The 26,598-nt window shown below is 37.7% G+C and overlaps 1 protein-coding gene across 6 annotated transcripts; it reads left to right on the forward strand.

Moving 5' to 3' along the window:
* The first annotated feature begins 1,016 nt into the window (after positions 1 to 1,016).
* Positions 1,017 to 25,206, forward strand: usp15 (ubiquitin specific peptidase 15). 6 transcript variants are annotated; one of them, XM_083528337.1, is made up of 22 exons: positions 1,017 to 1,160; positions 2,818 to 2,945; positions 3,217 to 3,347; positions 4,598 to 4,724; positions 5,423 to 5,568; positions 7,546 to 7,607; positions 8,038 to 8,127; positions 13,482 to 13,626; positions 14,494 to 14,667; positions 15,706 to 15,864; positions 17,100 to 17,324; positions 18,226 to 18,309; positions 18,397 to 18,491; positions 18,851 to 19,039; positions 19,134 to 19,246; positions 20,345 to 20,620; positions 20,728 to 20,798; positions 20,886 to 21,001; positions 22,248 to 22,397; positions 22,924 to 23,027; positions 23,135 to 23,223; positions 23,359 to 25,206. In XM_083528337.1, the coding sequence occupies exons 1-22, from the start codon at positions 1,072 to 1,074 to the stop codon at positions 23,569 to 23,571; spliced, it is 2,976 nt and encodes a 991-aa protein (XP_083384463.1). In that variant the 5' UTR covers positions 1,017 to 1,071; the 3' UTR covers positions 23,572 to 25,206. The 6 variants fall into 6 exon arrangements, with proteins under 6 accessions (XP_083384463.1, XP_083384464.1, XP_083384465.1 ...); XM_083528338.1 differs by having other exon boundaries at positions 19,134 to 19,222; XM_083528339.1 differs by lacking the exon at positions 8,038 to 8,127.
* Positions 25,207 to 26,598: the final 1,392 nt, after the last annotated feature.

Here is a 26,598-nt window from a genome sequence, read left to right on the forward strand (position 1 = left end):
TGGCTAAAACTTGACTATGTTCACTATTAATTTGAGAGCATTTGCACACTTTTGGAAAGTTGTGCCATCAAAAAGCAAAAATGCATTGTAAGTCTGCTTAGGAAATGTCACAATGCACTGCAGAAGGGTAATTACCAAATAGTGTACACAAGTTAGTATACAATTTCCATAATGTGCCTTGATAACAAAGAGGGGGAACCTAAAGTGAATCCCAGTCCCATTTTTGGCATGGGTAATCAAGAGTTGACTTCACAATCTGAGTCCAAAGCTTTTTTTTTATTTGAATATTGATTCTTAATTAAATCAAAACAGGAGTTAATTCTACACTTTTTAAACATAAAACAAGTAAAATACCATATACAGTACACATCGAACAAAACGTTTTCCTAAGACCAACGTGCTACACAAGACAACATAAACTTACAAAAAGTAAAACAAAACAAAACAAAACAAAACAAAACAAAACAAAACAAAACAAAACATAACAAAACAGAAAACTACACAAAACTAACTGGGGCACAACATAGAGTGCACTTGTGCAATATTTAGTGCAAAAAGACAGTAAGACAGTGGACACAGTGACACTGTAGCATCGACCAGTACAGTATAGATGATTTAGCTGTATAATAATAAATACTGTACACATAAACACTGAATTGTTTTATACAAATAGTAATTATCCGAATGACAAAACTAGTTTCAGCATCAGTGCTTTTCTAAATTCCTATGCTAAATAAAATAATTCACCTGTATTAAAATGTATCATTAAAACTTTAACACTCATGTATCATTAAAACTCTATGTTTTAAAAAACACTTGACACGTGTGTGGAATTGACTCTATCGGTTCTCCGTCATTTAAATAGGAGTCGACTCCTGAATCTCTTGAATCAAAAAGCCCTATTTAACTCCCTGGGTTCGGAACTGAGCAACTAATCAGAGGCGCTGTTCTGGTCACGTGGCAGCAATGTTGGAACCGATTGGCTCAGACGCCTCTCTTCGTTCATCTTGACGTAAGCCTGTTACGCTTGCGCTATCCCACAATGCAGCGGGCCGAGGCGCTAAGGGAAAGATGGCGGAGGGAGGAGCAGCTGATCTGGATACTCAGAGAGGAGAGGTCGCCACGCTGCTCAAAACTCAGCTCCGGAAAGGAGACACTTGGTGAGAGTTTAACAGCACGCTTCCTAGGGTGAGGTGTAGCCTTGGGTGACCCGGGTTGCGTCCCGACAAGCGCGGCGTCAGCGGGAAAAATTCGCGGAACTAACGGCCCGTGTTGACAGCTAGCTAACGGTACAGCTAGCCTAGCCGGCCTGAGCGTTCGTTAGTGCAAAATATTGATGGAGTAGTTCCCTCGTGGGTAATGTTTACTTTACGCACCCTCATCAAATATATATATATATATATATATATATATATATATATATATATATATATATTAGGCTAATAATCTATTTAAAAAATGCGTCCCAGACTCTTTAAAAGGTCCGTGTCAGAGCTTGTATTCAGTTGCTTGCATTAAGTTGCTTGTTAGCTCGCAAGCTAACGTCTGCCAGGGCGGAGACGAGAGACTGGCACCTGTCATCTGTATCTCTCTTCGATATAGAAACTCTCTCCTTGTCAGTAAGCCTTTCCTTTCCCAGAACTCACCCTACTGTCTTATAGACCTACTGTGATTTTAATTAGTGGACAAGCAAGATCAAAAATTGCCCTAACACACCTGACTCATCAGTATTTCTACCATACCTGCAGGAAGAAGAGCAGAGACACATTCACATGTGTAGTGATGAGCTGCTTCCAGAGCAGGACTGAGACAAACAATGTCATTTAACGCACCTGCACTTCCATATTGCATGGACTGAAAGCTCAGATGTAACTGTAGAACTATAGCAACATCTCAACAACAGGATCATATTGATCGGGCTAATACTGGTTGCTTTGATGGATATTATATTAAGAGCTTAAAGCTCACTGTAGCAGCATTTTCACTGACTGTGAAAGCCTCAGATATTTGTCCATTTATTATTAATATTTTTTTCAATATTGAAATGCACCGTGTGATCAGTGTGTTCATGTCACAAGCTGATTTAGGAGCAGGACTGGAACTGATTGTCACAGTACACCTGCTCTTTTATGTTGCATGGACTGGAAGCTCTGATGTAACTGTAGATACAGCAAGATCTCAACTCCAGGATCATATTGATCGGTCTAATATTGGTAGTTTTGATGGATGTTATATTAAGAGCTCGTATATTAGATCACTGTCTATTTCGTTTATCATTTTTATTTTATTTATATATTAATTATTTTAAATATCGTGCAATCTGATCAGTGTGTTCCTCTCATAAGATGCTTTAGGACCGGGACTGAGACAAGACTATAGAAACGCAAAACTGGCCTAAAGTTGTTTTTCATGGTTTAATTGAAATAATATTGAAGTTGGCTTTTTAATGTCATTCCGACCAAATACTGGTAAAGTACACCGTCAAATAAAACAATGCTCCCCTTGAACCAGGGTGCTACATAAGATGACTAAATTAACAAAAACACCAAAAATAGGACTACACAAAACTAAATAGGACACCACTTCTATACAAGTTATCTTCAGTATATGTATATAAATATTGCAGTATAACTATGAGATTGTGTAATATCATAAACAATAACGTAAATTTCTCACTAAATAAAGTTTTCCCGGAAATCTGATCTCTTAGTATACAGTTTGTTACATGGGCACATCCAGTTTTTTTTTTTTTTTTTTTTATCTGGAGGTTTAACTATACAAATTAAACTTGTTTTTTTTTTTTTTTTTTTTTAACAGGTACTTAATAGACAGTCACTGGTTCAAACAGTGGAAAAAATATGTGGGCTTTGACAGTTGGGATAAGTACCAGATGGGAGATCAGAATGTCTACCCTGGACCAGTGGACAACTCGGGTCTCCTTAAAGGTTAGCCAGAGCTTTTTTTGAACATCAATGCTAAAGCAGGCTTTATATCTACGTTAAAAAATGTAAGACCATCTGCCTCAAATCTGAGACTGTTGAGAGTTTTAATGTGTGTGTGTGTGTGTGTGTGTGTATATAGATAGATAGATAGATATATATATATGTATATGTGTGTGTGTATAGATAGATAGATAGATAAATTCTTATTTTCTCCCCATTAAAAATGTACTCTCTAAGCCGCACAACTGATCAATGCTTGTGTCTGTACTCTAAGATGGGGACGTTCTTGCTATTAAGGAGCATCTTATCGATGAGTTGGATTACATCCTTGTGCCTACCGAGGGATGGAATAAGTTAGTGAGCTGGTATGGGCTGACTGAGGGCCAGGAACCAATTGCTCGGAAGGTATGGTTTTATCAGTCTGTGTATCTGTATATGTTGTCAATATAAAGTGCACTGTATGCTTCTACCCATCAGTTCAGTTTATTTCAGTGCTGATTGGATTGCTTTGGGTGTGTTAAAAGCTTGTTTTGTGCTCAGAGTGACAGCTGGCAAGTTTCTGGTGTGTGGCATATTTGCATAGAGTTCTTTACAGAGACATTTCTATTTAGCTCAGTCATCACTGTGTACTCTATTTAGAGAATATAACATACATTCTGAATTTGTTTGTGTTTTTGTACTTGAGGCATAGGTCTGTTCCTAAAGTAAGATTTTCTTTTTTTTTTTTTTTTTTGTTTGTTTGTTTTTTTTTTATACTGATGTGTTTTTGATTTTACATTACATAACGTGATAATAGATGAAATCTGAAAATGTTTGTCTTTCTATTTTACCTCTGCTGTATTACTTGCCTTACTTCCTTTATAACAGGTAGTCATGCTAATTATTCAGATTTACCCAGTCATGGCATCATGGCCGCTTCTGGAGTTTCTCTTTAGCCCAGATCGTTCCTCCCCTTTTTGCCATGTATGTCAGAGGGGTATCGAGTAGCCCATGCGTTACTATTTTAAGAGGTACTCTGAATGACTGGAACGCTACATGGAGCGATCTGCTAGGCACATTGCTAGGCACAACATGCAAGAGGTTAATTCTTTTTCCTCACTTTCTGCGCGGAGGATGATTGGGATTTAGCATTTTGCCCGGTGCTCGTCGTGGCCTGGAGGATTCTAGGCACCTTTAATTGTGTGTCCTTGTTTGGAAAGAGGAGGAATGAAGCCTGAGGTCAGAGGGAGAGACAGGGTGTGAGCAGTTGTGTGCTAGAGCCAGAACAAATATTGCAGTCATGACTAGTCAAGTCATTTTACTATTGAGAGTTGTAGGAGTCACAGTGTTAATTTATAAACGTTGGCTATGTTGACGACAGTAAGCGCGAACCAAGAACATTTAGCAGATCATTCTGGTTCACTAGTGGCAGAGTGGTGTGAAATAAATAGTAGGGGATCCTTCAGCTGTCTCTGTGCGTGGTTGCTAAATTAAGCGTCCCTCATTTGCGTGCTTTCTGTTATAGAGCAATGACTTCACACACTTCACACACTGCTTTTTTTGGCTGTGGTTCGATAATTTGCAAAATTATTTTCTACAGTTGGGTAGTAATGAGGAATAAAATTGTGCTAAACAATTAAATTTCCCCATCTGCATTTTGCCTTTGCTCTCTGTAGGTGGTTGAGCAGGGTATGTTTGTAAAGCACTGCAAAGTGGAGGTCTACCTCACCGAGTTAAAGCTATGTGAAGACAGCAACATGGACAATGTTATCACTAGACGCTTTAGTAAAGCGGACACAATAGGTAAGTTTTTGTGATTTGGTTATGATCTGGTGATTTACACGCAATCCAATGTGATGCTTGACTGCCATTCTCAATTCTTTCTTTCTTTCTTAAAATCTTTTTTCTTTTTTTTTTATTTCTTTTCTTTTTTTTTCTTCTTTCTTTCTATCCATCTTTTTATCTATCTCTTTTCTAATACTTTAGTTTTTTTTCCCTTAATGCATAATTAATTTTATTCAAGCAAATAAGTGTTTTTTATGCTGACCATCCGTTTCTTTAATTTGGAAGGCAACATGTGTTTAACTCGTTTATGCCTTAAATTGTTTGTCAGAATGAAAAGAATCAGTCTGTTGAATTTTTTTCCCATTGTAGATCAAAAGGAAATTGATGGAACTGCAATTTTGAAATGCATTTTAGTTAAGAAACAAAAAGGGATAAAGTAATGGATATTTGTTGTTAATGTTATTATTAATGTGGAAACTTTTTCATTAATTTTTTCTTTACATACATTTTTGCATTGTTCTATGTTTCATTAGTCTTTCGACTTTGAGTAGTTTCGCTTTATGAAAACAGAATCCAGTGTCAAAATTACTTTGACTTATTTATCTATTAATCTATTTATTTGTTTTTTTTTATTTATTTATTTAAAACCTGTACTAGACACACTACAGAGCATGTCTGAATTCAGTGATTCCTAATCTGAGACATGTCCCTCGCAGACACTATTGAAAAGGAGATGCGCAAACTATTCAGCATTCCTGATGAAAAGGAGACCAGGTTGTGGAACAAATACATGAGCAATACATTTGAGCCTTTAAACAAACCAGACAGCACCATTCAAGATGCCGGACTCTACCAGGGGCAGGTAGGAAAATAACAGATGTGAACATTGTGACTCATAAGAAGCACTGCATCTCTTTCTCCCAATCTCTCTGTGTGGTTTAAATCTTTTATTCCTTTCATTAAAACCATACTGCTCTGATTAAACATTATTCATGATCTCGAGTTTTATTGTGGTTTGGCTTTAAGTGACGAAGAATAGTTCAGTAACGAGGCTGACACTGGCAGACTTTTATAGTTAGGAGAATTACAGATATAATTCTCGCTTCTATAAATGTGAATTCGTAGAGACTTTTGAGGTAGAGGTTCCCCATTATTAAAGAAAAATGTTATTAAACAAAGATCCCTGATATGATGGTTTGTTTTAGATGTATAATATTTAATAGAGGGGAGTCTTCAGCATCAGAATCAAAAGTATAGGGCTGTTGTGTTTGTGCAGTTTCTTGGCAACAAGCTACAATGTGTTATTGTTTTATTAACCTCAGGAGAAGTGATAGTGAGTTTATAACTCACATGTAACTAAAAATGAATAAATTATATTCTTACAAAAAAAAAAAAAAAAAGAATTTCAATCATTGGCACATACCTGTATTATTAAACGAATAAAACACTTTAGGACATGCTGCAATTGTAAAATATCCTTCAGCTTCACTTTACACCACTTGATTATTTTCCTGAAACAGAATGCACCATGTTTTTCTGACATGATGCTTTTTAAGGGGCTATTTTTGGTTTGTATGCCAACCTTCCCCTTTACATAAGCAGGCTACCATATTGGTGTTGTTTCAGTCACACTTTTGAACACGTTATAAAAGGTCCTCGTTGTTTTCAGATGTTTCTGGACTGACTGGTAAAAGGACAGCTGCTTATGTAAAGGACACTGATGGTAAGCAGCAGGGGGTGTGTCCCACCTGTTCAACTGCAGTTTGCACTTCTGTGTAGTCATTCAGCATAGACCAGAAAGATTTCTAGATTCCATGGCAACAGGTCACATTATATATCTATAGTCCAAAGTCAAGTTGGCTAGAAGAAAACAATGTAGTGACGTGTAACACATGAGCACATCTACTGTAAATGTGTTCATTTATATGAAAGGTACATTCTGACATGACCAAACATCAGGAAGACACTGAAATGTATTACAAGGATATAGAGATACAAAGAATATCAATCTGTCTAATGTCAAACCGTAATTGGCTTGTTTCAGTCTTTCAGTGAATTGAAATGGACTTCATATATTAAATGGATCTATTTAAAATTACATGTAAAATGCATAAGCATGCTAATGAAGAAATAGGTAATATAAGCACATTTTGTCTCTGGCTGTGTTTATGGTATGAATAAAGGTGTGGAGACACCTGACAATAAAATTGGTATGTGCCTTTTTTTTTTTTTTTTTTTTTTTTTTTTTTTTTTTTTTTTTTTTTTTTAATAAACATCCCATTCCACATTTAGTATGTTAAAATAACTTTCACTCTTCTGGCAAGATTTTCCACAAGAGTTAGGAATGTGGTTTTGGACATTTTTGCTCATTCAGCCACAAATGGTGTCAGGTTTCTGAAGTAGGTGGGGTGAGGAGGCCTGGTGTGCAGTTTCAGTTAATTCCAAAGGTGTTCAATAAGTTTGAAGTCAGAGCTCTATAGCAGGCTACTTGTGACTCACTCTTCCACTTCAACCCATGCAAATCACATCTTCATAGAGCTGCCTTTGTGCACAGGAGCATTGTCATCCTGGAACAGTTTTGGGTCTCCTAGTTCAAATGAAGAAAAATTTAATGCTGCCACCACATCCAAAGACATCCTTTACAATTGTCCGCTTCCAAATTTGGGGTAACATTTTTGACAAGAATCGCATGTGCCTGAAAAAGTCAGGTGTCTCAATAGTGTATGTTGCAGTTTTGTTTGAAACCCATGCAAGTAGTAATCACAAGTACCTGGCTATTAAACTGCACCATACATTAGTCGAGCCATTCTGTGAGACACTGCTGACCTTTTCTTTGCAGGTTCTTGTAATAGAGCAGAAAAACGAGGATGGAACTTGGCCTCGAGGTTCCTCTACACAGAAGTAAGTGATTTTTTACATTATTCCCCACTGCATTTTACCATCGCAGGTCAACAATTGAAGTGTCTAAATATGTTTGTCTCTCACTCATATTTCTTGTAGGTGTTTATTTAGTGTCGTTGGTCTCCCAATCATACTACTAGAACTATTCCATGAACTCATTACTTTCCAGTGTATTCTTTGTTTAATGTCTAGGAGTCTTGCGATCGCTTATCCTTAGTTTAGTTCTCCTGCTCCTCATTCTTTCATCTCTTTCTTTCTCACTGTTTGTCATCTTGTGCATAACCTCTACGCTCTGTTTATACTTTGCTTACATGGCTTCCATAACCCATTTCATTCTTTATAAAAAAAAAAGAAGAAGAAAGAAACGGCTGTTAAAGTCTTTGCTTTCATTTTTTTCTAACTCATGGTATTTTTTTTTATCTTTTTGAAGGTCATCTGGTGCTTCCAATCTCTCTGCTTTACCAAAGATCTCCCCTTCATCTCTCACAAACAATCATAGCAGCAGCTTCAGCAGCAGGAAGTAAGCCCCAAATAGGGCGTGGTTCACTATGAGGGGTTTATGGGAGGGCGGGTCTTAAATTGTTAACAACATACCCAACAATAGCATGGTTTTGTGTGTGTTTGTGCTCTGTAGAGCCAAGTACGCCAAATAGCCTCCTTTCCTTCGTCCCCCGCCATCCAGTAATGAGAGATTTTCATTGCGTCGAGAGCGAAATTCTAGTAAAATCTTTAAAACAAGGCCGTTGTCTTTAGTCGGATATATTCTGCTGGCTGAGAGAATGAGGAAAAGGAGGGCAGGAACAATTTGGAGTATTGGGACAGAGCTTCTCTGTGTTTGTTTAGCCAGTTTGGAGTGTCTGTGTGTGTGTTGGGTTCCTCTGCAGTGTATTACTGCTTTATCCATTGTAAGTTAGGTGGAGGTTATTCCCACTTATTTACTGTAGCTTACCTGGGATGCTTACAGTGGATCTAAGTACTCTCAAGATCTGTTTGGCTTTCCTCTGGAGAAAATCTGTGGCATCTCTGTTATAATTTAATTAGATTAGTTTATTAATCCCAGACTTAATTTTACAAATAGATATTAGTCTGTTTTTAAATGGTCAAAGACAGACATTTTTCAGTTTTGTTACCGAGTATAAATATATAGGCAATATAAGTTTACTTTTCTTTTTTTTTTTTTCCTTTCTTAACCCCAGACTCACTTTTTACATAAAAGTGTGTGTAAGAGACTGCAAGGCAGCCAGGAAATGCTGCAGTTGACAGTTTTTATACCTCTTATTAGGAGTACTGAGTTACAGAAAGTGACACAATTATTGTTATAATTATTATGATTACCTGGGTACTAGGATCGGGACAGCTGACTTGCAGTTTGTCTGGTGTGGGTGTGTGGCTGCTGGTTGTTTGATTTACACGTTACTTGCGTGTTATACTATTCAAGCTAATTGTACTAGTCTCAAACACCCTCTAGAGACACCAACATCTCTGCTACTACCCCCCCCCACCCCCAACATCTCGATTTAGTTGTAGCACACATACTTGTGAATGCTGATTAAATGTTGAATTTGCTGAGAATACAGTGACAGAATATACATTTTGTTCTTTGTTGGTATAATATAGTGGAGGTCTTACTTAGAGGCTGCTCTGGACCCCAGTGTTTAATTTTTCTTGTAGTTTGTTTTTCTTGTAGCTTCAAGACCAAGTTGTACAGTATCTTTACAATATATTACATAATTGAAGCTTTAGGACCACTGTTGTAACTCTGAGGATTCATGTCCATTGGATCTATTTTGAGGAATGAACATGTAGCTGTACAACAATTTTTGTTTTCGGACCATCTTGTGTAAATCGTTGTCATTTTGTGCCGATGAGAGATGATTTCATTTTATAGATTACTTATATTGTGAGGTGCTCACTTGTTTAAAGAAAAGTTTATAACCTTGAAATGAAATGCTGACATTTTAAAATGTGCGAGAATCAGCACATTGGTGAAATGAGGATTTTAGATCAGCACACACACTGACCCTCGAAGCTGTGCCTAAGAAAGCACAGGTTTAGTTTTAGCTTGTAGTGTCCACTAGTTCACTATCTTGCGTGTGTTTGCCATTCTCTTTCTCTGCTGCATGCTGACACAAGCCTGAAGAAGCGTTGACATCAGTATCCACTTCTAAACACTGTTGGAGTCACAGGTTCACCATTTCGCATGCATTGGAGAAGGCCTCTTTTATATAACTACTCACATACAAGTTGCTGTCTGTATGATTGTTTTGAAAAAATGTTTTTTTTTTTCTTGTTTGTTGACCGTTATATTCATGAGTACTAGATTATTGTTTTATGAGGTACTATGGTATATTAGCAGCTTGTGCATTTTGTGTATGGTTAGCAGGATTATGCAGACAATTGGGTTATCAGAGTACATTAGGCAGCACAAGATAAGACCAAAGATTTTTTGTATGTATTAAGAACCCAGAAGAGCACATAATCACCTTAGTGGAAAAAAAATAATTAGTGGGTGCTGAAATAATGATGTTGCCGTTAATGTGTGAGAATAATATAGTTATAGACGCGTTGATGATGCTGGTAGTCCCCGAGTTACGATGGTTCGACTTACGAATTTTTGGTCTTACAATATCTTAAAATATTAACATTTACGCATAGCATTTTAATTAAAACGTCTTTCCCATTGTGAGATGTCTTACTCTTGCTAGCTGTTAACCGAGTTCAGTTGTCTCGGTGTTAGTGTGTATTCTTTTTCTGTGTTTATGGTGTTTCAAAGCCCAATTTTAGCTCCCGTCTTTCTCCTTTTTATTGGTGTCTCCCGACACTGGAAAAGATCGCGTCTGGCTCCGCCCTCCACTCGCGAACTAGTGCTCATGCACACATCCATTGCCACCATATTATACATTATGGCACTATAAATTGCTCAATTGACAAAATACTGTATACTACCCCATACTGGTCACCATTCTTTAAGACTCCTGAGTAGGCTAGGCTATTTCTCGACGTAATGATTCTCAATCATCGTAAGTCGGGTACTACCTGTATTTCAACAACCTGTACAGGAACCCAGGTGACTGTCTTTAAATTAAGGCTTATCTTTTCCAAAAATATACATTCCATCAGTGTTAGTTTGGTGGTACTGAGATTCAAACTCATTAACTTCTTACCTGTAGCCCAAATCCTTAACTTTGCTTGAGCTTCCAGTTTGTTTGAATAGTGAGGGGAAAACAAAAACAGTAACGAGACAGACGATGAAGAAAGGATCTAATAATGGTTGTAATATTTGATGCAAAACTATTTCCACTTGCACATTATACAGGTGTACAGAGCACTTCCTCATTTTGTTTTAATGGAACATTGATATCATTATCATATGAACCCATTCATATAATTTAATTTGAACTAGAGAAGTGTGTACTGGACTTTTGTCCTCTAGATACAACACCTGGACAGATGTGAAGAAGCAGAAAGTAAATGAACTGTGCTTTAATAGCAAAATGTGTTCAAGGCTGAAAAAGCTTTTTCAGGGTGTCATTTTCTCAGAAATCATACCGATACACTCTCCAGAGGCAATAATACTACTGAAACATCTGCAGCACAAATGCAGAACAAGGTAGAGAATTAATAATGTGAATAATTTATTTCTGACCTTGTGGGCTGATTATAACTTGTCCGAGTTTTTTTTTATTGACAGTGCATGAATATAAAAAGAGTAAATATAATGAAGAAATAACATGTTTATAAATAATCCCCCCATTTATAGCGGTGGTAAGGTTCCAAAACCACCCATGATAAACGAAAAACCACGATAAACGGACACCACCCCAAAAATGCTTTTATGTATACAGTACTGTATTAACATTTTACTTCATTTTATAATTAATAATTATATTTTTTATTAATACATTTTATTATTTCAACATAAAACTCCACAAAAAAAAAATTCCCTATAAGATTTTTGCTCTATCGTGCTATCCGTGAGAGACCGGGAAAATCAGCCAAACAAATTAGTTATGTGACAAATGCAATTCTGCGATTAAACCCAGATTCAAACCGCGGTAAATCGGGGGATTACTGTACTTTTTTTACTGTCAGCCCTAGTGTCTGATACTGCTCTGTATCCATCCAGCCATCCATCCATCCATCCTGTACATTTCAAACTGATCGCAAGTTACTATGCATTTATTTTTTTCTACTCTAGTGTGCACCAGTTCTCTGGATTTACAGTTCATTATAAAAAGAGCATAATTTGTCTGCTGAGAATTCGGACAAGCTGAAAATGTCTGCGGCCCAAATAGTGCAGTGTATAGTGAACTGGTTGAATTAAGACACCGCTTGTGTCTAGGTTTCAGCACCGCCTCATTATGCAACATCTCGCTTATCAAATATATTTAAAATGTTGAGCACACCCTCCTGTTTACATTCACTTTTACTCAACTAATTTGCCTTAAGCATGCATGGAGGGTGTGTAGGAAAAATAATCAAGTGTGAATTGACTTCATTCTCCTTCATATAATTGTAGCAGTGACAATTCTGCCAAGAAGGCAGAAGTTGACATCCGGTAATTGTTAGTATGGTACAGGGTTTTTTGTTCTGAATTGCAGTTGTATCAGATAGAGATGGCACCATTTGTGCTAAAGTAGCTTCTAATAAATAATTAACCACACATCTAGTGGGTAACAGTAGTTAGCTTTTTTTTTTTCTTTTTTTCTTTTCTTCTTTCCCTTTGCTTTTTTTTTCTGCTTTATTTTGGTTTGTTCCCCCTTTTTGACTCTCTCCATCTCTGTCTGTCATGCTTTTTAGCTCTGCATACTCTGCAGTCTTTATGACCTTCATACCATGTTTTTTGTGCACTATCCAGTGCTGTGTTTAGGCTGGTGTGCTCAATTACAGGCATCTCATCTCCGTGTATTGGATCGTAGCTCTCCACAGAAATGCTTAGTCACACAACAAGAGTGCTGTACCAAGTCTCATCCGGAGTTCTTAGCACCTGGATTGCTTAACGTACCGCAGCCTCAGCGCTCTCTCTCTCTCTCTCTCTCTCTCTCTCTCTTCCCCCCCCTCCCCCCCAGCTGATCATCCTGCCAGCAACTGAAGCTACTTTACTAGCTTGCTGCTGTTCTATAAATATCACCCACCATCTCTCTTCCTCCCCCTTCCCTTCACGCTCTCTTTCTCCATCTCTCTGTTCGGAGCGGGAGGAACGGGACAAGCTCGGATGACACTCCTGGCCTGCAGAGCTCCCCTGCTTCAGCAGTAACTGGGAACTGCTCTATCCTTCCTCTCCTCTCCTCGCTTTTGCTCTCTCTCTCTCTCTTTCTCTCTCTCTCTCTCTCTCTCTCTCTCTCTCTCGCGCTTTGTCTCTCTGCATGTTTATGTGGGCATGGCGGCCGAGGGGAGATGCTCCTTTGCTGCTGGTGGTGCCTGAGGCCGGAGAGGCTCGAGAGAGTGCTGAGTGGCGACACCACACAGCCGGATCAATGGGACCGAGGCGTGCACTGCACCCAGAGGTCTGCTGCAAAGCCATGTGCTTTCACTGGGGCCTTGGCGGGGAGGACATGCGAGACTTGGAGCGCTGATCGTAGTCATTGAGCATGCCAGTTTTGATGTTTTGAGTTTGTTTGCATGTGCTGGAAGACAGTTCGGACTGTAGGACCTTTAGGAATTAGGAGGATGGGCTTAGTAGTAATAGGATTAGGTTATTTTGTTATGGAACCAGGAAAGTCAAGTCAGCGTTTCTTTTTTGTTTGATTTTTTTTGTGATCATTTTTTTGGATCATGCATTCAGATTCATGCCTTGATTAATTATAATTTTTTTCCTCTTGTATTCCACCATCTGTCTCTCTGTCTCTCCTTTTGGCATTTCTTTCACTGCAGTGTGAAAAACTCTAGCTACAGCTTGTCATCCTACCCTCCCTATAGCAGCTACGAGTACTCAGACCAGAGTAGGCACAGTGAGAAAGCAGGCCTCTGTGGGCTCTCCAACCTGGGCAATACATGCTTTATGAACTCTGCTACACAGGTAGGTCATGGATTTAGCTCCTATTGTTTTACCCCTTTTCTCTACAGTTTGCAGTGACTACAGTTTTCCTGGTCATTGCTGTGATGCCATTAGTGGTGCTTGATTATGTTTGTTTTATTAGTAAAGTTACATGCCCTGTATCTATAATCAGCATTCTGGTGTGATATTTAAAAGGTAAATCATTGGTCCTTAAGATCTAATTATGTTGATGAGGTTAACTGTAACAGTACACAACTTTTACATTTTCAATTGAAAAATAAATACTGAAGGAAAAGTATAATTCATTATTATTAGTTCAATTTAGTTTATTTGTATCGGGAGCAGTAGCAGTCTGTTAATTCAGCTGTTTAACATCGATTTGTGCACATGCATACATAAAAAAAAAAAAAAATGCATGCACTACCAATGTGTTGGGCTGAAATGTAGGTGTCTTATATAAAATATAGAAGAATGTGGTTTACTTGATCATAAATAATTTGCTTTAATCGGGAATTGTGCTTTCTGTTTCTGGATCAATTGATTAATTTTGTGTCTCCTAAAGAGGCCAGTGAATGTAAAGTCTAATTGAAAACCTTGAGTATTACTTGAGTATAAGATGATGGACTGCAGGTTTAAAAAAATCCCGAAAAAACCCTGGGAGGCTGTATTGTTTCCTCAGCAAATTGGAATTTGTGGTTTCAGCACAAACTATCACTGCAGGGGCCAGCAGGATGAACGTTGATGCTTTGTAGTGCTGAGTGTTGCGATGACACTTGCAGCAGTCAGTGTTCATGCGAAAGCTGGAAGTGTGTGTACCTTTTACCTTCTGTGACTTCACTCCATGCAGTCTGAATGTTTCTTACTCTACCTCGTCTTTGTGTCCTGCAGTGTTTGAGTAATATTCCTCCACTCACTGAGTACTTCCTGAAGGACAAATATCAGGATGAGCTAAATGAAGATAACCCTTTAGGAATGAACGGAGAGATCGCTAAGGCTTATGCTGAGCTCATCAAACAGCTCTGGTCTGGCAAATACAGCTATGTCACTCCTAGACCTTTCAAGGTAAGGGCATACATTTGACAACAGAGCAAACCATGAATAATAGCTTAAGATAATTTTTTGTTTTTATATATTGTGGTGACCTCATAATTTTCTATATAATGGGTATCTTAATGTTATTTTTTGTGGGAGAGTTGTAGTAGAGCGTTTAAGACGTGGTTTAATCCCTAAGTGATTTCCTTAATTTATTTAGATATATTTACAAAAGAGATGTTAAGATTATTGTTACCAATGGCATCTGTATTTATGAGACTTTGTCAGACTGTTATAATAAGAGTTTTCACCGGGTCTTAAAAAGTAAAAAAAAAATCAAATGTTTTCAAATTAAAACTTTAGGCCTTTAAAAGTCTTAAATATGCCGTTGTAAGTCTAAAATAAATTAATACAGGTCTTAATGTTCTGATGTCCATGAAATGCTACCTCTGATGCTCATTGAAATGCTCGTGCAGCACTTTAGAATGTTTTTGTTTGTTAGTTTCTGTGGTTTTGTAGTTCGTTCTTTCGCTAGTCTAAATATAATTTGCTGTATTGTGACTACAAATGAGACTAACATGCAACTGCCAATCAAAACTTGGTTATTGGCACGAATCTCTCTTTAGGATTGGACCAAAGATGTTAAATGGATTTAATTTTTTTAGCTTTTGGGAAAGAAAAAAAAAAGTAATTTAGGTCTTGGTTAAGGCCAGTTGCAAACAACATGGTTCTGTTTTTAAAATATTTTTTATTTGTTGTTATAAGAACAGAGCTGATCAGTTAACACACACAGCATGCATTCAAGCATATAAATAACAATATGAGAAAGTGACCATGGACAGGCAAAGGGCGAAAAACAACATTCGCCAGAATAGTTTTTTGTGTTTTTCAAGTCTTAAATTTCATTCTTAATGGTCATAAAAAGTCTAAAATTTGACTTTGTGAAATGTGCAGAAACCCTGATTAAGCGAAATGAGTTCACATTTAAATGTTACAGTAAAAAAAAGTAACTATTTGCAAAATTCAGTGGTTCATAAAACAACAAATGTGTTCTGTCTGCATGTTTAGACCCAAGTGGGCCGCTTTGCCCCTCAGTTCTCAGGCTATCAGCAACAGGACTCCCACGAACTGTTAGCCTTCCTTCTCGACGGATTGCATGAGGACCTGAACCGCATCAGGAAGAAGCCCTACATCCAACTCAAAGATGCTGACGGAAGACCAGACAAGGTACTTCACCCCCTTTTGCCCGCCTTTTCCTGTGCCATAAATTCTTCTCAGACTTTTGAACAAACACATGTTTAGTGTTGGGAAACAAGTGAATAAAATGTCACATTTAAAACACACACAAACATATACATAACATAATTTTCTTATATATGCAAGTGCCGTTTTGTATGCAAATGCCTGATTTATGCATCCAAAGATTTTATCAGTCCTGAACATGTTTTTATTCTCAGACTTTTCTACTCAAAGGCACCAGTTTGCTTCGTTTAGGATGATGTTTGATGGCAGGATGATGATTGTTGCATCTAGTGTATGAAACATGTACAGACATTTGCCGCCAGTTTTGACATCACTTTTGACACAATGCTGACTGTGAAGTATTATTTCATTATTGTTAAAGACTAATAGTCTTAAGAGCATATGACTAACATCCTGTAACATCTAGAGACGTACCAGCAGCATTTGAATTTCACTTCATGTAGAGTTTGGACATTGAACCTCTTTGAGTGTTTAAAGGCTCTGGCATGGAGAAGCTGGTGCTGGCTCTATGATGATCTCAAATATTGAGCTATTTTGTGAGTTGCTCAGTAGCTCCTGGTTCCATAACTTCAAATGACTGTAAAAGACTGTAGAGAGGACATTAATCATAATCTTATATTTCAGTGCTCATGTTAGTTTTCACTCTCAAGTGTTCTGTATTGTTTTAAAGACTATAATCACACTCTTGATGTCACCCAAATAAGGATGGGTTTCCCTTTTGAGTCTGGTTCCTCTCAAGGTTTCTTCCTCATAACATCTAAGGAAGTTTTTCCTTGCCACCATCGCTATGGCTGCTCATCAGGGATAAATACACATTGCTCACCTTAACTCTTCAATTCTGTAAACCTGCATTGAGACAGTCCATTGAAAAGGGCTATAGAAATAATCTTGACTTAATTCACAGCCAAATGTACTCTCATAATTAAAAAAGATAACTGTTAATGGATAATAGATAATTTTCAATTACAATTTAAAGTAAAATTTTCCTTCTTGATTTAAACATGTATAAGTAATTCAGATTATATAGGTCCAATCCTGCCATACAACATGCTTAAATTGCAACCATATGATAGACAATATATAATTCTATAGCAGCTTTTACAATACAGAATTGTTTTTATGTGCCAATCATTAACTGTTACAATTTATTATGCAGACATCAGTACTAGTTTCACTGAATCTAATTGTTTGCTTCTCAGGTAGTAGCCGAAGAGGCCTGGGAGAACCACATAAAGAGGAACGACTCAATCATCGTAGATATTTTTCATGGCCTCTTTAAGTCGACGTTGGTCTGCCCTGTGTGTTCGAAGATCTCTGTGACTTTTGATCCTTTTTGCTACCTGACGCTTCCTCTGCCCATGAAGAAGGAGCGAACACTGGAGGTCTATCTGGTGCGTCTAGACCCCCTCAACAAACCCATGCAGGTAAATTAGAGTGTTTTTCCACCAGATGGTGCCACACATCTCTGCAAAATACCCCAGGACTTACAGATGGTAATTGAGCAGATCACTGTATGATCATGGAAATGAATATTACACTAATTTGCCACAGCTTGATTTTACATATCTAATGTTGTGATCCATGTAAAATGAAATTATGTCTTATGTTGTGACCCATGTAAAATGTATCCACTGTGTGTATATCCCAAATGGCTTCTTAGTTTTTGCTTCCTTTGTAGGATAATGGGGGAGGTGTGGTAGGTAACACCCTACTTATTCCCATCGTAAATGATAATTTGAAACATATTATGGTCACAAACACCGAGAGTGAAATATCGTCACAATGAGTGTGACATTTGGGGTGCACTGGCATTATTTTTTGCTCAGGATGTCACTTTGTAAGAGAAAACAGGACAATGTGCTAAATGGGTATATGCCAGATTTCTCAAATAGGATTTTATTGTGTTTCTTTCTTTTCTCCATCCAGTAACCGCTTCAGAAACTCCACATACTTTCATTGGTCCATTTGGCATTATGTTAAAGTGACACTTCTATAGACGGGGCACAGCTTGTACTGGGTTTGGATTTATTAGCAAGCCATGCTGTTTGGTGGAGAAGCACAATTTGTGCTGCATGCACTATGCATTAATCACAACCTCAACATTATTGCCAGACTGAGCACACATATCACGGTCATGAGGGATATACAGATTGCTCTGATGGTTTTGTTGAATGATTTTGCTATTACTTGTGCTAGTAACCTTTTTAATAAATGTTTTTTATTCAACCTTTTATTTCATTATATTATCTATTTTATTCATAAGTGAAAATCGAAACTTTGGATGAGAGTCAATAAATATCCAATATAATTTTCTACCTTTTATAGTATAAGCTGACGGTACCCAAAGTCGGCTACATCTCAGACCTCTGCGCTTCTCTTTCGGTCCTGTCCGGAGTCCCTGCAGAAAAGGTGAACAGTCAGTTTTAAATAGTCTAGGCCACAAAGTCAGCATTACTGCAGTCAACTTATTTGCTAACAAAATGTAATTTTGTTTAGATGATTGTCACTGATATCTACAATCACCGGTTCCATCGAATCTTTGCCACCAACGAGAACCTGAGCAGTATAATGGAAAGGGACGATATATATGTGTAAGTATTATGATTCGTTTTTTTTTTATTTACCAGAATATACTGTTTGGCAAAGCTTTTCAAATTTTTAATGCAAGTCATATAGCAGGTTCAGTGATCCTCCTTATCCCCATGGCTGTTTGTGCATCAGTGTTAGTCATAACATGCTATACATACATGAGCTATCTTTTATTTTTTTGTGACTGAAGCTTTCAATTCTATATATTATATTTCTGTCCAGTATATACCTTTAGATTGATGCCACTAGTTCAGGAAGTCATGTAATACATGCTTTTTTTTTTTGGTTATTTGGTAAGAAGTTTAATTTTACCTGTGTGAAACTCGTCATAATTGCATGATATAGTGTTTCTTTTGTACAGGTTTGAAGTCGGAGTAAACCGGCTTGAGGACACCGAGCACGTAGTGATTCCTGTGCACCTGAGAGAGAAGTATAAGCAGTCTGGTTATAACCATAGCAGTACGCCCCTGTTTGGCCTTCCTTTCCTCGTAACCATCCCACGCACTCTCAGCGAGGAGAAGTTCTACAACATGCTACTTCTCCGTCTGTGGTACGACTTCCATCTTCTCCCTCCCGCCTGAAGTCATTTTTTTAGTCGCAACTTTTATTTTTAATTAAAATATTTTTCTGTGTCACATTCGCAGTCGTTTTGTGCGCTCTGCTCTGGAAGAAGAGGACTGTGACGAGACACACTTGTCCAAGCAGCATGCCATCAACGGCAATGCCACTAACGGTATTCTGGAGGAGGGCTCGCCCAGTAAGCATGCTGTTTGGGTGCATCTTTTAATCTAATGCCCTTGTGTTCTCAGAAAGCATGTTTATTAGTTTAAGTACCAGCAAACTCAAGTTCTTGATATTTCATCATTTCAGGGTAGATATAGATAAGCTAAAGTCACCTTAGAAACATGAAAATTTTTGCTGACTCACATCAGCCAAGATTCTCTAGTTTGCATTTTGTGTACATATATTTTCGCTTTTTTAAGTCAAAGCTCCACATTTCTTAATCTATTTAACAGCACAAGATATGTGATTGGTGAGATTATGAACTATACAGATTTATTTTTTCCCCCAAATGAGTTCTCTATAAACATTTTTTCCACATTACTACTAGTAAAGCATGTTTAGCTGTGAATGGTTTGGAATGGTTATTGAAATAATGGTTAAGGCAATGGTTAGACAAAACTACAAAATATAATAATAATGATGTCTTTAATAAGAGAAATTTGGCTCAACCAAAATCTTTTCAAAAATCGATGTATACTTGTCTAAAAGCTAGTAAAAGTCTAATAAAAGCTGTTTTGTAAAATAACAGCAATCATCTTTTTTTTTTTTTTTTTTGTAGTCTCATCCACATAACTCATGTAGCTCCTTTTATTGTGTGTCTGGGTGTTTATTCAACCCTATCTTTTGTCCTTTGTGGCTAGAACATGGTATGTTTGAATTAATGTGATTAAGGACCAGCAACTTCCACATAAAAAAATCCACATGTACAAAAGATATCAGATGCTCTTCCTATGAGTCACAGTATATGATGTTAAGGAAATAGCGAATAGTTGTCCAGGATGGCTGATACTAATCCAAAAACAACTAAAACTAAGCTGCATTTAAATCTAAACTGGATGCAGTTTATAACAAGTGTGTAGGCATGTGCTTACATAAAGGATTTTGCATGTGATAGATTTTAGTTTCAAAATTTAGAAGTATACACCATATACAGTTCATTTAGTCAAATACATTTGCAGTAGGTCGAATATTGTGCAAACCTTTTTTTCTTTAAACAACCAAATAAACTTGACTTGACCAATTAAGTACAAGTGAGAAAATTGTCTTTACATAATAGACGATCTGATTTTAGGTGAAATGGAAACTGATGAACAGGATGATGAATCCAGTCAGGACCAGGAACTCCCATCAGAGAATGACAACAGCCAATCAGAGGATTCGGTGGGCGGGGACAATGACCTGGAAAACGGCGTCGGCCTAGAGAACGCGACAAAAGGCCAGCAGCTCACAGGCCACAAAAAGCGACTTTTTACATTCCAGTTTAACAACATGGGCAAAACCGATCTGAGTTTCATTAAAGAAGAGCCACGACAGATCCGATTCGATGAGGGACACCTTCGACTCAGTGGTATGACATAATACATTTCGACAAACATTTCAAATAATTGCATCCTTTATATATTAGTAGCATAGTGATGTAAACTCCTATGATCATGATTCTCTTCTACCCTGCAGACAGATCCTATCTCTCATTGGACTGGGAGCCAGAGATGAAGAAGAAATACTTTGATGAAAGTGTAGTGGAGGTAAGATTGGGATTTTTTTTTTTTTTTTTTTGCATTCGTGTTTCTTTACACTGTTGTTACACCATGTTTATGGCTCTCTTGCCCCAGGACTTTGATAAGCACGAAAGCATGGAATACAAACCTCAGAAAAAGGCCTTCTATAAATTAAAGGACTGCATAGAACTCTTCACTACAAAAGAAAAGTTAGGAGCAGAGGACCCATGGTGAGTTTCGGCATGTCCATTCTGCCTTTTCTGTATGATACTTAAAGGAATAGTTTATTAAAAATTAACACAATCTTCCAAAACATACACAGTCTTCCATTTGTTTTACAAGTGGGTAATCAGCCAAAATGTTTTTGCCGTGAGAAATCTGGTTTATTGATTGTTTTTACACAAATCCATCTTTGAAATTTGGGCCACACCCGAGTATGACTTTTGTGTTGAGTGAAGTGTTGGCCAAGAGAATATGACCAGCAGAAGGCCAGCAGCTCAGAGGCTCACTTCATATGGCCTCTGAGCTGCTGGCCTTCTGCTGGTTAATATAAATTTTATTAACATTTTATATTTTAGTTCAACAATGTGGGCAAAAATTTGATTTGTATTGCCGGACAGACACAATTAGGAAGACAATGCTTTAGGGTGGCTGCTGATATACAAGATTCCCATCATTCAGTGTCAAACCACAATTTATTTCAGTTTATAGTCCTACAAGTATTGGACGGGTGACCGTATGATAATTCAGTTGTCATGGCTCCACACTGGATAATATAGCTTTCCCTTACTTCTAGCTACACAGCAAAAATAAAGTATACTTTGGACTTATTAATTAATAACTTTGGACATTTTGTTTTGCCAAACTACCACTATATGTTACCAGCTCTCGACAAGACCCAGTGTTTGACTATATATTCATTAAAAACATTAGGAACACTGTACTAATACTAGGTGTCCCTTAGCTCCCAAAACAAACTCAACTGTAGGTGTACAGGAGTTTCTAGTAAAGAAAATTTATATACAGTCAACCCCAGATAATTCGCGGCTCGAAACTCGTGGCTCGGAAAATTTGCGGGTTTTCATTTGGAACCTAATTAACAGCAAGTTGCGGATTATCTTAAAATTCGCGGGAATCTGCAGCGGGAAGGAATGTTCAGGAATGTTAGGAATAACTTTTTAAACTATGTATTTGGTCAAGTACTGTACACTGTTTATAGAGTGACATAATGTGTAGATGAATTCACTAGGGTAACATAGGGGCTGCGGGGGTGCGTCCAAAATTTGGAACGTAAACCCTGCGAGTTCCGGGGGACCACTTTATATCTTATGTGTTGAGGTGATTTTAGTTATTTAATTTCTTTACTTAGTATCATAGATCAAACACTAGAAAGCACAGATTTTTTTTCTGCAAATAGAAAAGCTTTTTTTTCATTATTAATCTGTATGTGTGTGTAACTTGTGTGTGTAATTCCAGGTACTGTCCCAGTTGTAAGCAGCACCAGCAAGCCACTAAGAAGCTAGACTTGTGGTCCCTGCCTCCTGTACTAGTGGTCCATCTAAAACGCTTCTCTTATAGCCGCTATATGAGGGACAAACTGGACTCATTAGTAGACTTTCCTCTTCGGTAGGCTCATATAAGCTTCGATTTGTTATTACATGATGTGCATATACATTTTAACCACACACAATCAATGTATAAGCAATTTTTTATGTTTATGAGAAGACCATTAGATTGTATGGTTCAGGTTATTTTTGTATTGTATGTGTTAATAATATTGTACTGCTGATTGCTCAGTTTAGAGTTGAAAAGAAAAACATGATTCAGACCGTAGTTACAGCAAGCCAAATCACCTAAAAAAAAGTTTTAGGTGACATAATTTGCTGATCATCCAGAATAAATATATATCTATGACATTATTTTATACCAATTTATAGTTATTCTTTAATTAATCGAAATGACAATCAGCAGCAATTATGTGCTAGAATGTGCTGTGCTAGAAAAATGTTCAGATTATGGTTACTTTGCTTCACCCCAGAGCATATCAAAGCACCTGTCATTAATTATTTATTTTTTATCTTAGTGTTTAATTACATGTACATTCCTAATGTATAATTTGTATACACAAAGACCTCTGTTCTCTGGCCTTCAGTGACCTGGACATGTCTGAGTTCCTAATCAACCCCAATGCTGGGCCCTGCCACTACAACCTCATTGCTGTGTCTAACCACTATGGAGGAATGGGAGGAGGCCACTGTGAGTGTATATATACACACACACACACACAACCCACACATTGCCACCAGCTTCAGTTTGCTTCAATATATACATATTCAATCACGTAAATTTGTTGCAATTATCAGATACGGCCTATGCCAAAAACAAGGACGATGACAAGTGGTACAACTTTGATGACAGCATTGTATCCCCTGTCAGTGAGGATCAGATTGTGGTGAGAGATTATCTATACAGTTATAATCGGTTCAATTCATCTTTTTTTTGAGGGGGGGGGAGAATGTATGCTATGCTTTATTTGTACACAAGAAATGGTTGTACAAACCATCTGCCCAAATATGTGTGTTTGCAGTCCAAAGCAGCGTATGTCCTATTCTATCAGCGTCAGGACACGGTCAAAGGAACGGGCTACTTTGCTCTAGACCGCGAGGACGTTGAGGAGCAAGAGAGCAGCTTGGCACAAGGGGTCAACGGGCAGAGTGAAGATGACGACGAAGAGGAGGAAGACCTAAATGACAATGAGCAGGATGAAGAGCCAAATGATATTTCCATGAACACCAACTGAGATGAGACAGAGCTGGCACCATAGGATGGTTGGGTCAGTCATCTGAAGCCATATCGAGAGCGGAGTGTCCAGAAAGTACCACAGCTGGATGGACTAGGTGATGAGAGCCCTTGAGATTTGAGCCTCTAACACAGCAGGGTGATTTATTTTTATTCCCCCTTTTCCACAAGGTTCCCCTGCCTCTGCTCCTTCTACACATGTCAAGCTCTGATGCTAAAAGAAAGCCTGAACTAGCTGAACAGAGTTCTAAATGTGTCTGAAAGTCAACAATGTTGCTCTTTCAGTATCCTTCATTGTAGTGTGGTGTTCTTTGTTTTCTCCTGAAGAGACACATTTATAGGTTTTATGGTTCTTTTGCCTTGTATATAACATTGGATGGACAGTGAACCTCTGGAGTTTTAAGGTAAAAGAAATTTCATGGACTGTTTTTGTTGCACACTCCATTTTGTTTTTAGAGCTAGTATTAGTGCCACAAATACTGCAGAATCGGAATATGGCTTTCTGGTGTCCAGTCTATCAGCTGCTCAGACGGTTGTCTTTAAACCAATGGTAAAATAGCTCAAGAAGCTATTTCACACGTGTCCAGAAACGCACTGATAATGTAATGTAAAAACTTCTTGTGCTGCTGTATGCTTCCTTATGGATTTTTAGGGTAACGTAAGCCTAGCAAATAAGGGTCTTTTGACTCTTTACGCTATATCAGAAGTTTATTCTTAAAGGTATGTCTTTTAAGAACCATAGCTTTACCATTGCTTCAGATGTAAGTCCCGTTCTTTTTCACCATAGATGCTTTTTAATGAGATTATGAACATTTCGGTGATGCAATAGGTTTTGTCTCTTGCCTCCATCACCTCGCCTTAAATCTAATCTCAGACTGTTGCCTGTTTGCACAGATATTAGTTTATTTGCATTTCTCATACTCACAAGCGCGTGCGCGCACACACACACACACACACACACACACACACACACACCCACCCACACTTAGTGTAGATGCTGTCTTGGATGCAAGCTCACTTATTCATCACACAAACTCCTTAACACTCACATGCTCTTGTGACTGCTGAAATTTGCCAGTTCTCCCCAAATGGCAACCAGAATGTATTTGACTACAGAATTGACCTGTTTTTGGATTGATACCTCGTTTTTTTTTTTTTTTTTTTGCTAGTTTGAGTTTATGGGTTTGGGGAGGGTGATTGATTCGCCTTTAACATGAACTACACGAAAGAGTTGGGCTACTGCTGTATGTGCTTTGTGTAACAGGGAGCGTGGGCACAGGGATAATCAGACCGTGTGAGGCTGACTGGTAGGCTTTATAAATAATGTATATAATAATTCACTCTGTGAGTGCACATTTGATAAATTAATTTATTTATATGTAAGCATTACAAAACAAATGTATTTAAAACCACAAGATGAGAATATCTATCGTCCAGGATTATATAAGAGACTGAGATTTAGGTCTGTTAAAGGATGTGCTATTGCTTGGAGTCTTTTTTTTGTAAAGGTAAACTCTGACATCCTTGCATGACGACGGGGGTTTCAGCGTTTGGCTGCACTTGAGTTCACTTGGGTTTACATTTGAAATGTGCATGTGTATTTATATACAGAACTTCAATAAAGTTGTGTAAAGTCTTTTGCTGCCTTTTTGCCTTTGCACATGCTGCATTAAGGTAAGTCACTGTAAATATTTCCTATGCTGTCCAAATTGTCCATTTTAATATTATTATTTTTACATTTTACTCAGTCTTGTATTGACAGATCTGTAATTAGACCAAATTACATTCAACCTGCAGAATTATTATTATTATTATAATTATAATTTTTATTTTTTAGTACCCACACGGCATCAGGTGCATTGGCCGGAAGGGCCTGATGGCTTACTCGCTGTTTCTGTAGCAGTTTTCTTACAGGGTCGGTTTGCAGAATTATTAGCACCCTTATTAAGGGTGCGTTTTTGTGAGGTGGCAACTTTCCTAGCATAGTATTTATCAGACAATAAAAGAAATGCAAGAAGGCTCAAATATTTTTGTAGCTGCATGACAATGGGGTACATCTCATCAAGTCTTATACATCATCTGCTTTGTATCTTTTAAGGATGTTTGTTGAGTTTTAATCCATTAATCCTCGTATACTGCACATATCTCACCATACTTTATAGAAAAGATGTTTCTTTGATTGTAACAGTTCTGAATGATCGACAACCTTAATGCCTTTAAATGAGACAGAAATGAGACAAAGTGATTGCAATTGTGGTATACAACAGTTATGTTTATGGCGTTCGGCAGACGCTTTTATCCAGAGAGACTGTTATCTCAGTTGTGCAAATAAACTCACGGCCTTCATATTGGCAGGCCAACATCTGCCGCACTGAGCTACCACTTCCCTTTTCCCATTTGAACGCGTTTTGTTGGGCTATAAAAAAAACAATCATGTAAGAATTCAATGGAACCTTCAAATAGCGATTTTTTTTTTCTTTTCTAGTGCCATCTAGTGGTAGAAACAGACTGAGTTAACTATGGCTTCCATTACATATACTTTGACACATTTGGCCCCACCCTATGTACAAGCCCAACCAATAGAAGACCTTGTCCAGCTCTGTAAACGACCCCCACCAATGGCAGATTTTGCCCCGCCTGCTATACGACCTCCACCAATGAAAATATAGGCCCCGCCCTTTTCCGGTTGCCTGGCGGTACCGCGAATTTTATGCCGCGGTGGCATTTTTCTTCTTTTCGTTTCGGTTACGGGAGGCGCGTGCACGGTTTCGGTCAGGTTCATGATACAGGATTATTCCTTTTTTTATTTTTATATTTTGGTTATTATAATGAAAGAAATTGCTATAGGAGTAATTTTGAGATGTTTACAGATCAAATCAGGCATGATTTTTTATTTTTTTCTAGAAAGATTGCGTGTGCACGAGCCACATGCACGCGTTTCAGTAATAAATCTACTTTGCAGTGATTTATTTTTCACGTGCACATGTCGCCATCGGGAATTTTCTTTTGTACGTGTAAGTATAAATGT

Source organism: Silurus aristotelis (assembly GCF_946808225.1).
Source record: "Silurus aristotelis genome assembly, chromosome: 24".
Lineage (NCBI taxonomy): Eukaryota > Metazoa > Chordata > Actinopteri > Siluriformes > Siluridae > Silurus > Silurus aristotelis.

Excerpts from the sequence above, each read along its gene's own strand:
- usp15 (XM_083528337.1), top strand. The coding sequence starts at position 1,072 with ATGGCGGAGGGAGGAGCAGCTGATCTGGATACTCAGAGAGGAGAGGTC. Across the intron at positions 17,325-18,225 it reads CCCTCAACAAACCCATGCAG|TATAAGCTGACGGTACCCAA; the intron begins GTAAATTAGAGT and ends TACCTTTTATAG. Across the intron at positions 23,224-23,358 it reads TCAGTGAGGATCAGATTGTG|TCCAAAGCAGCGTATGTCCT; the intron begins GTGAGAGATTAT and ends GTGTGTTTGCAG.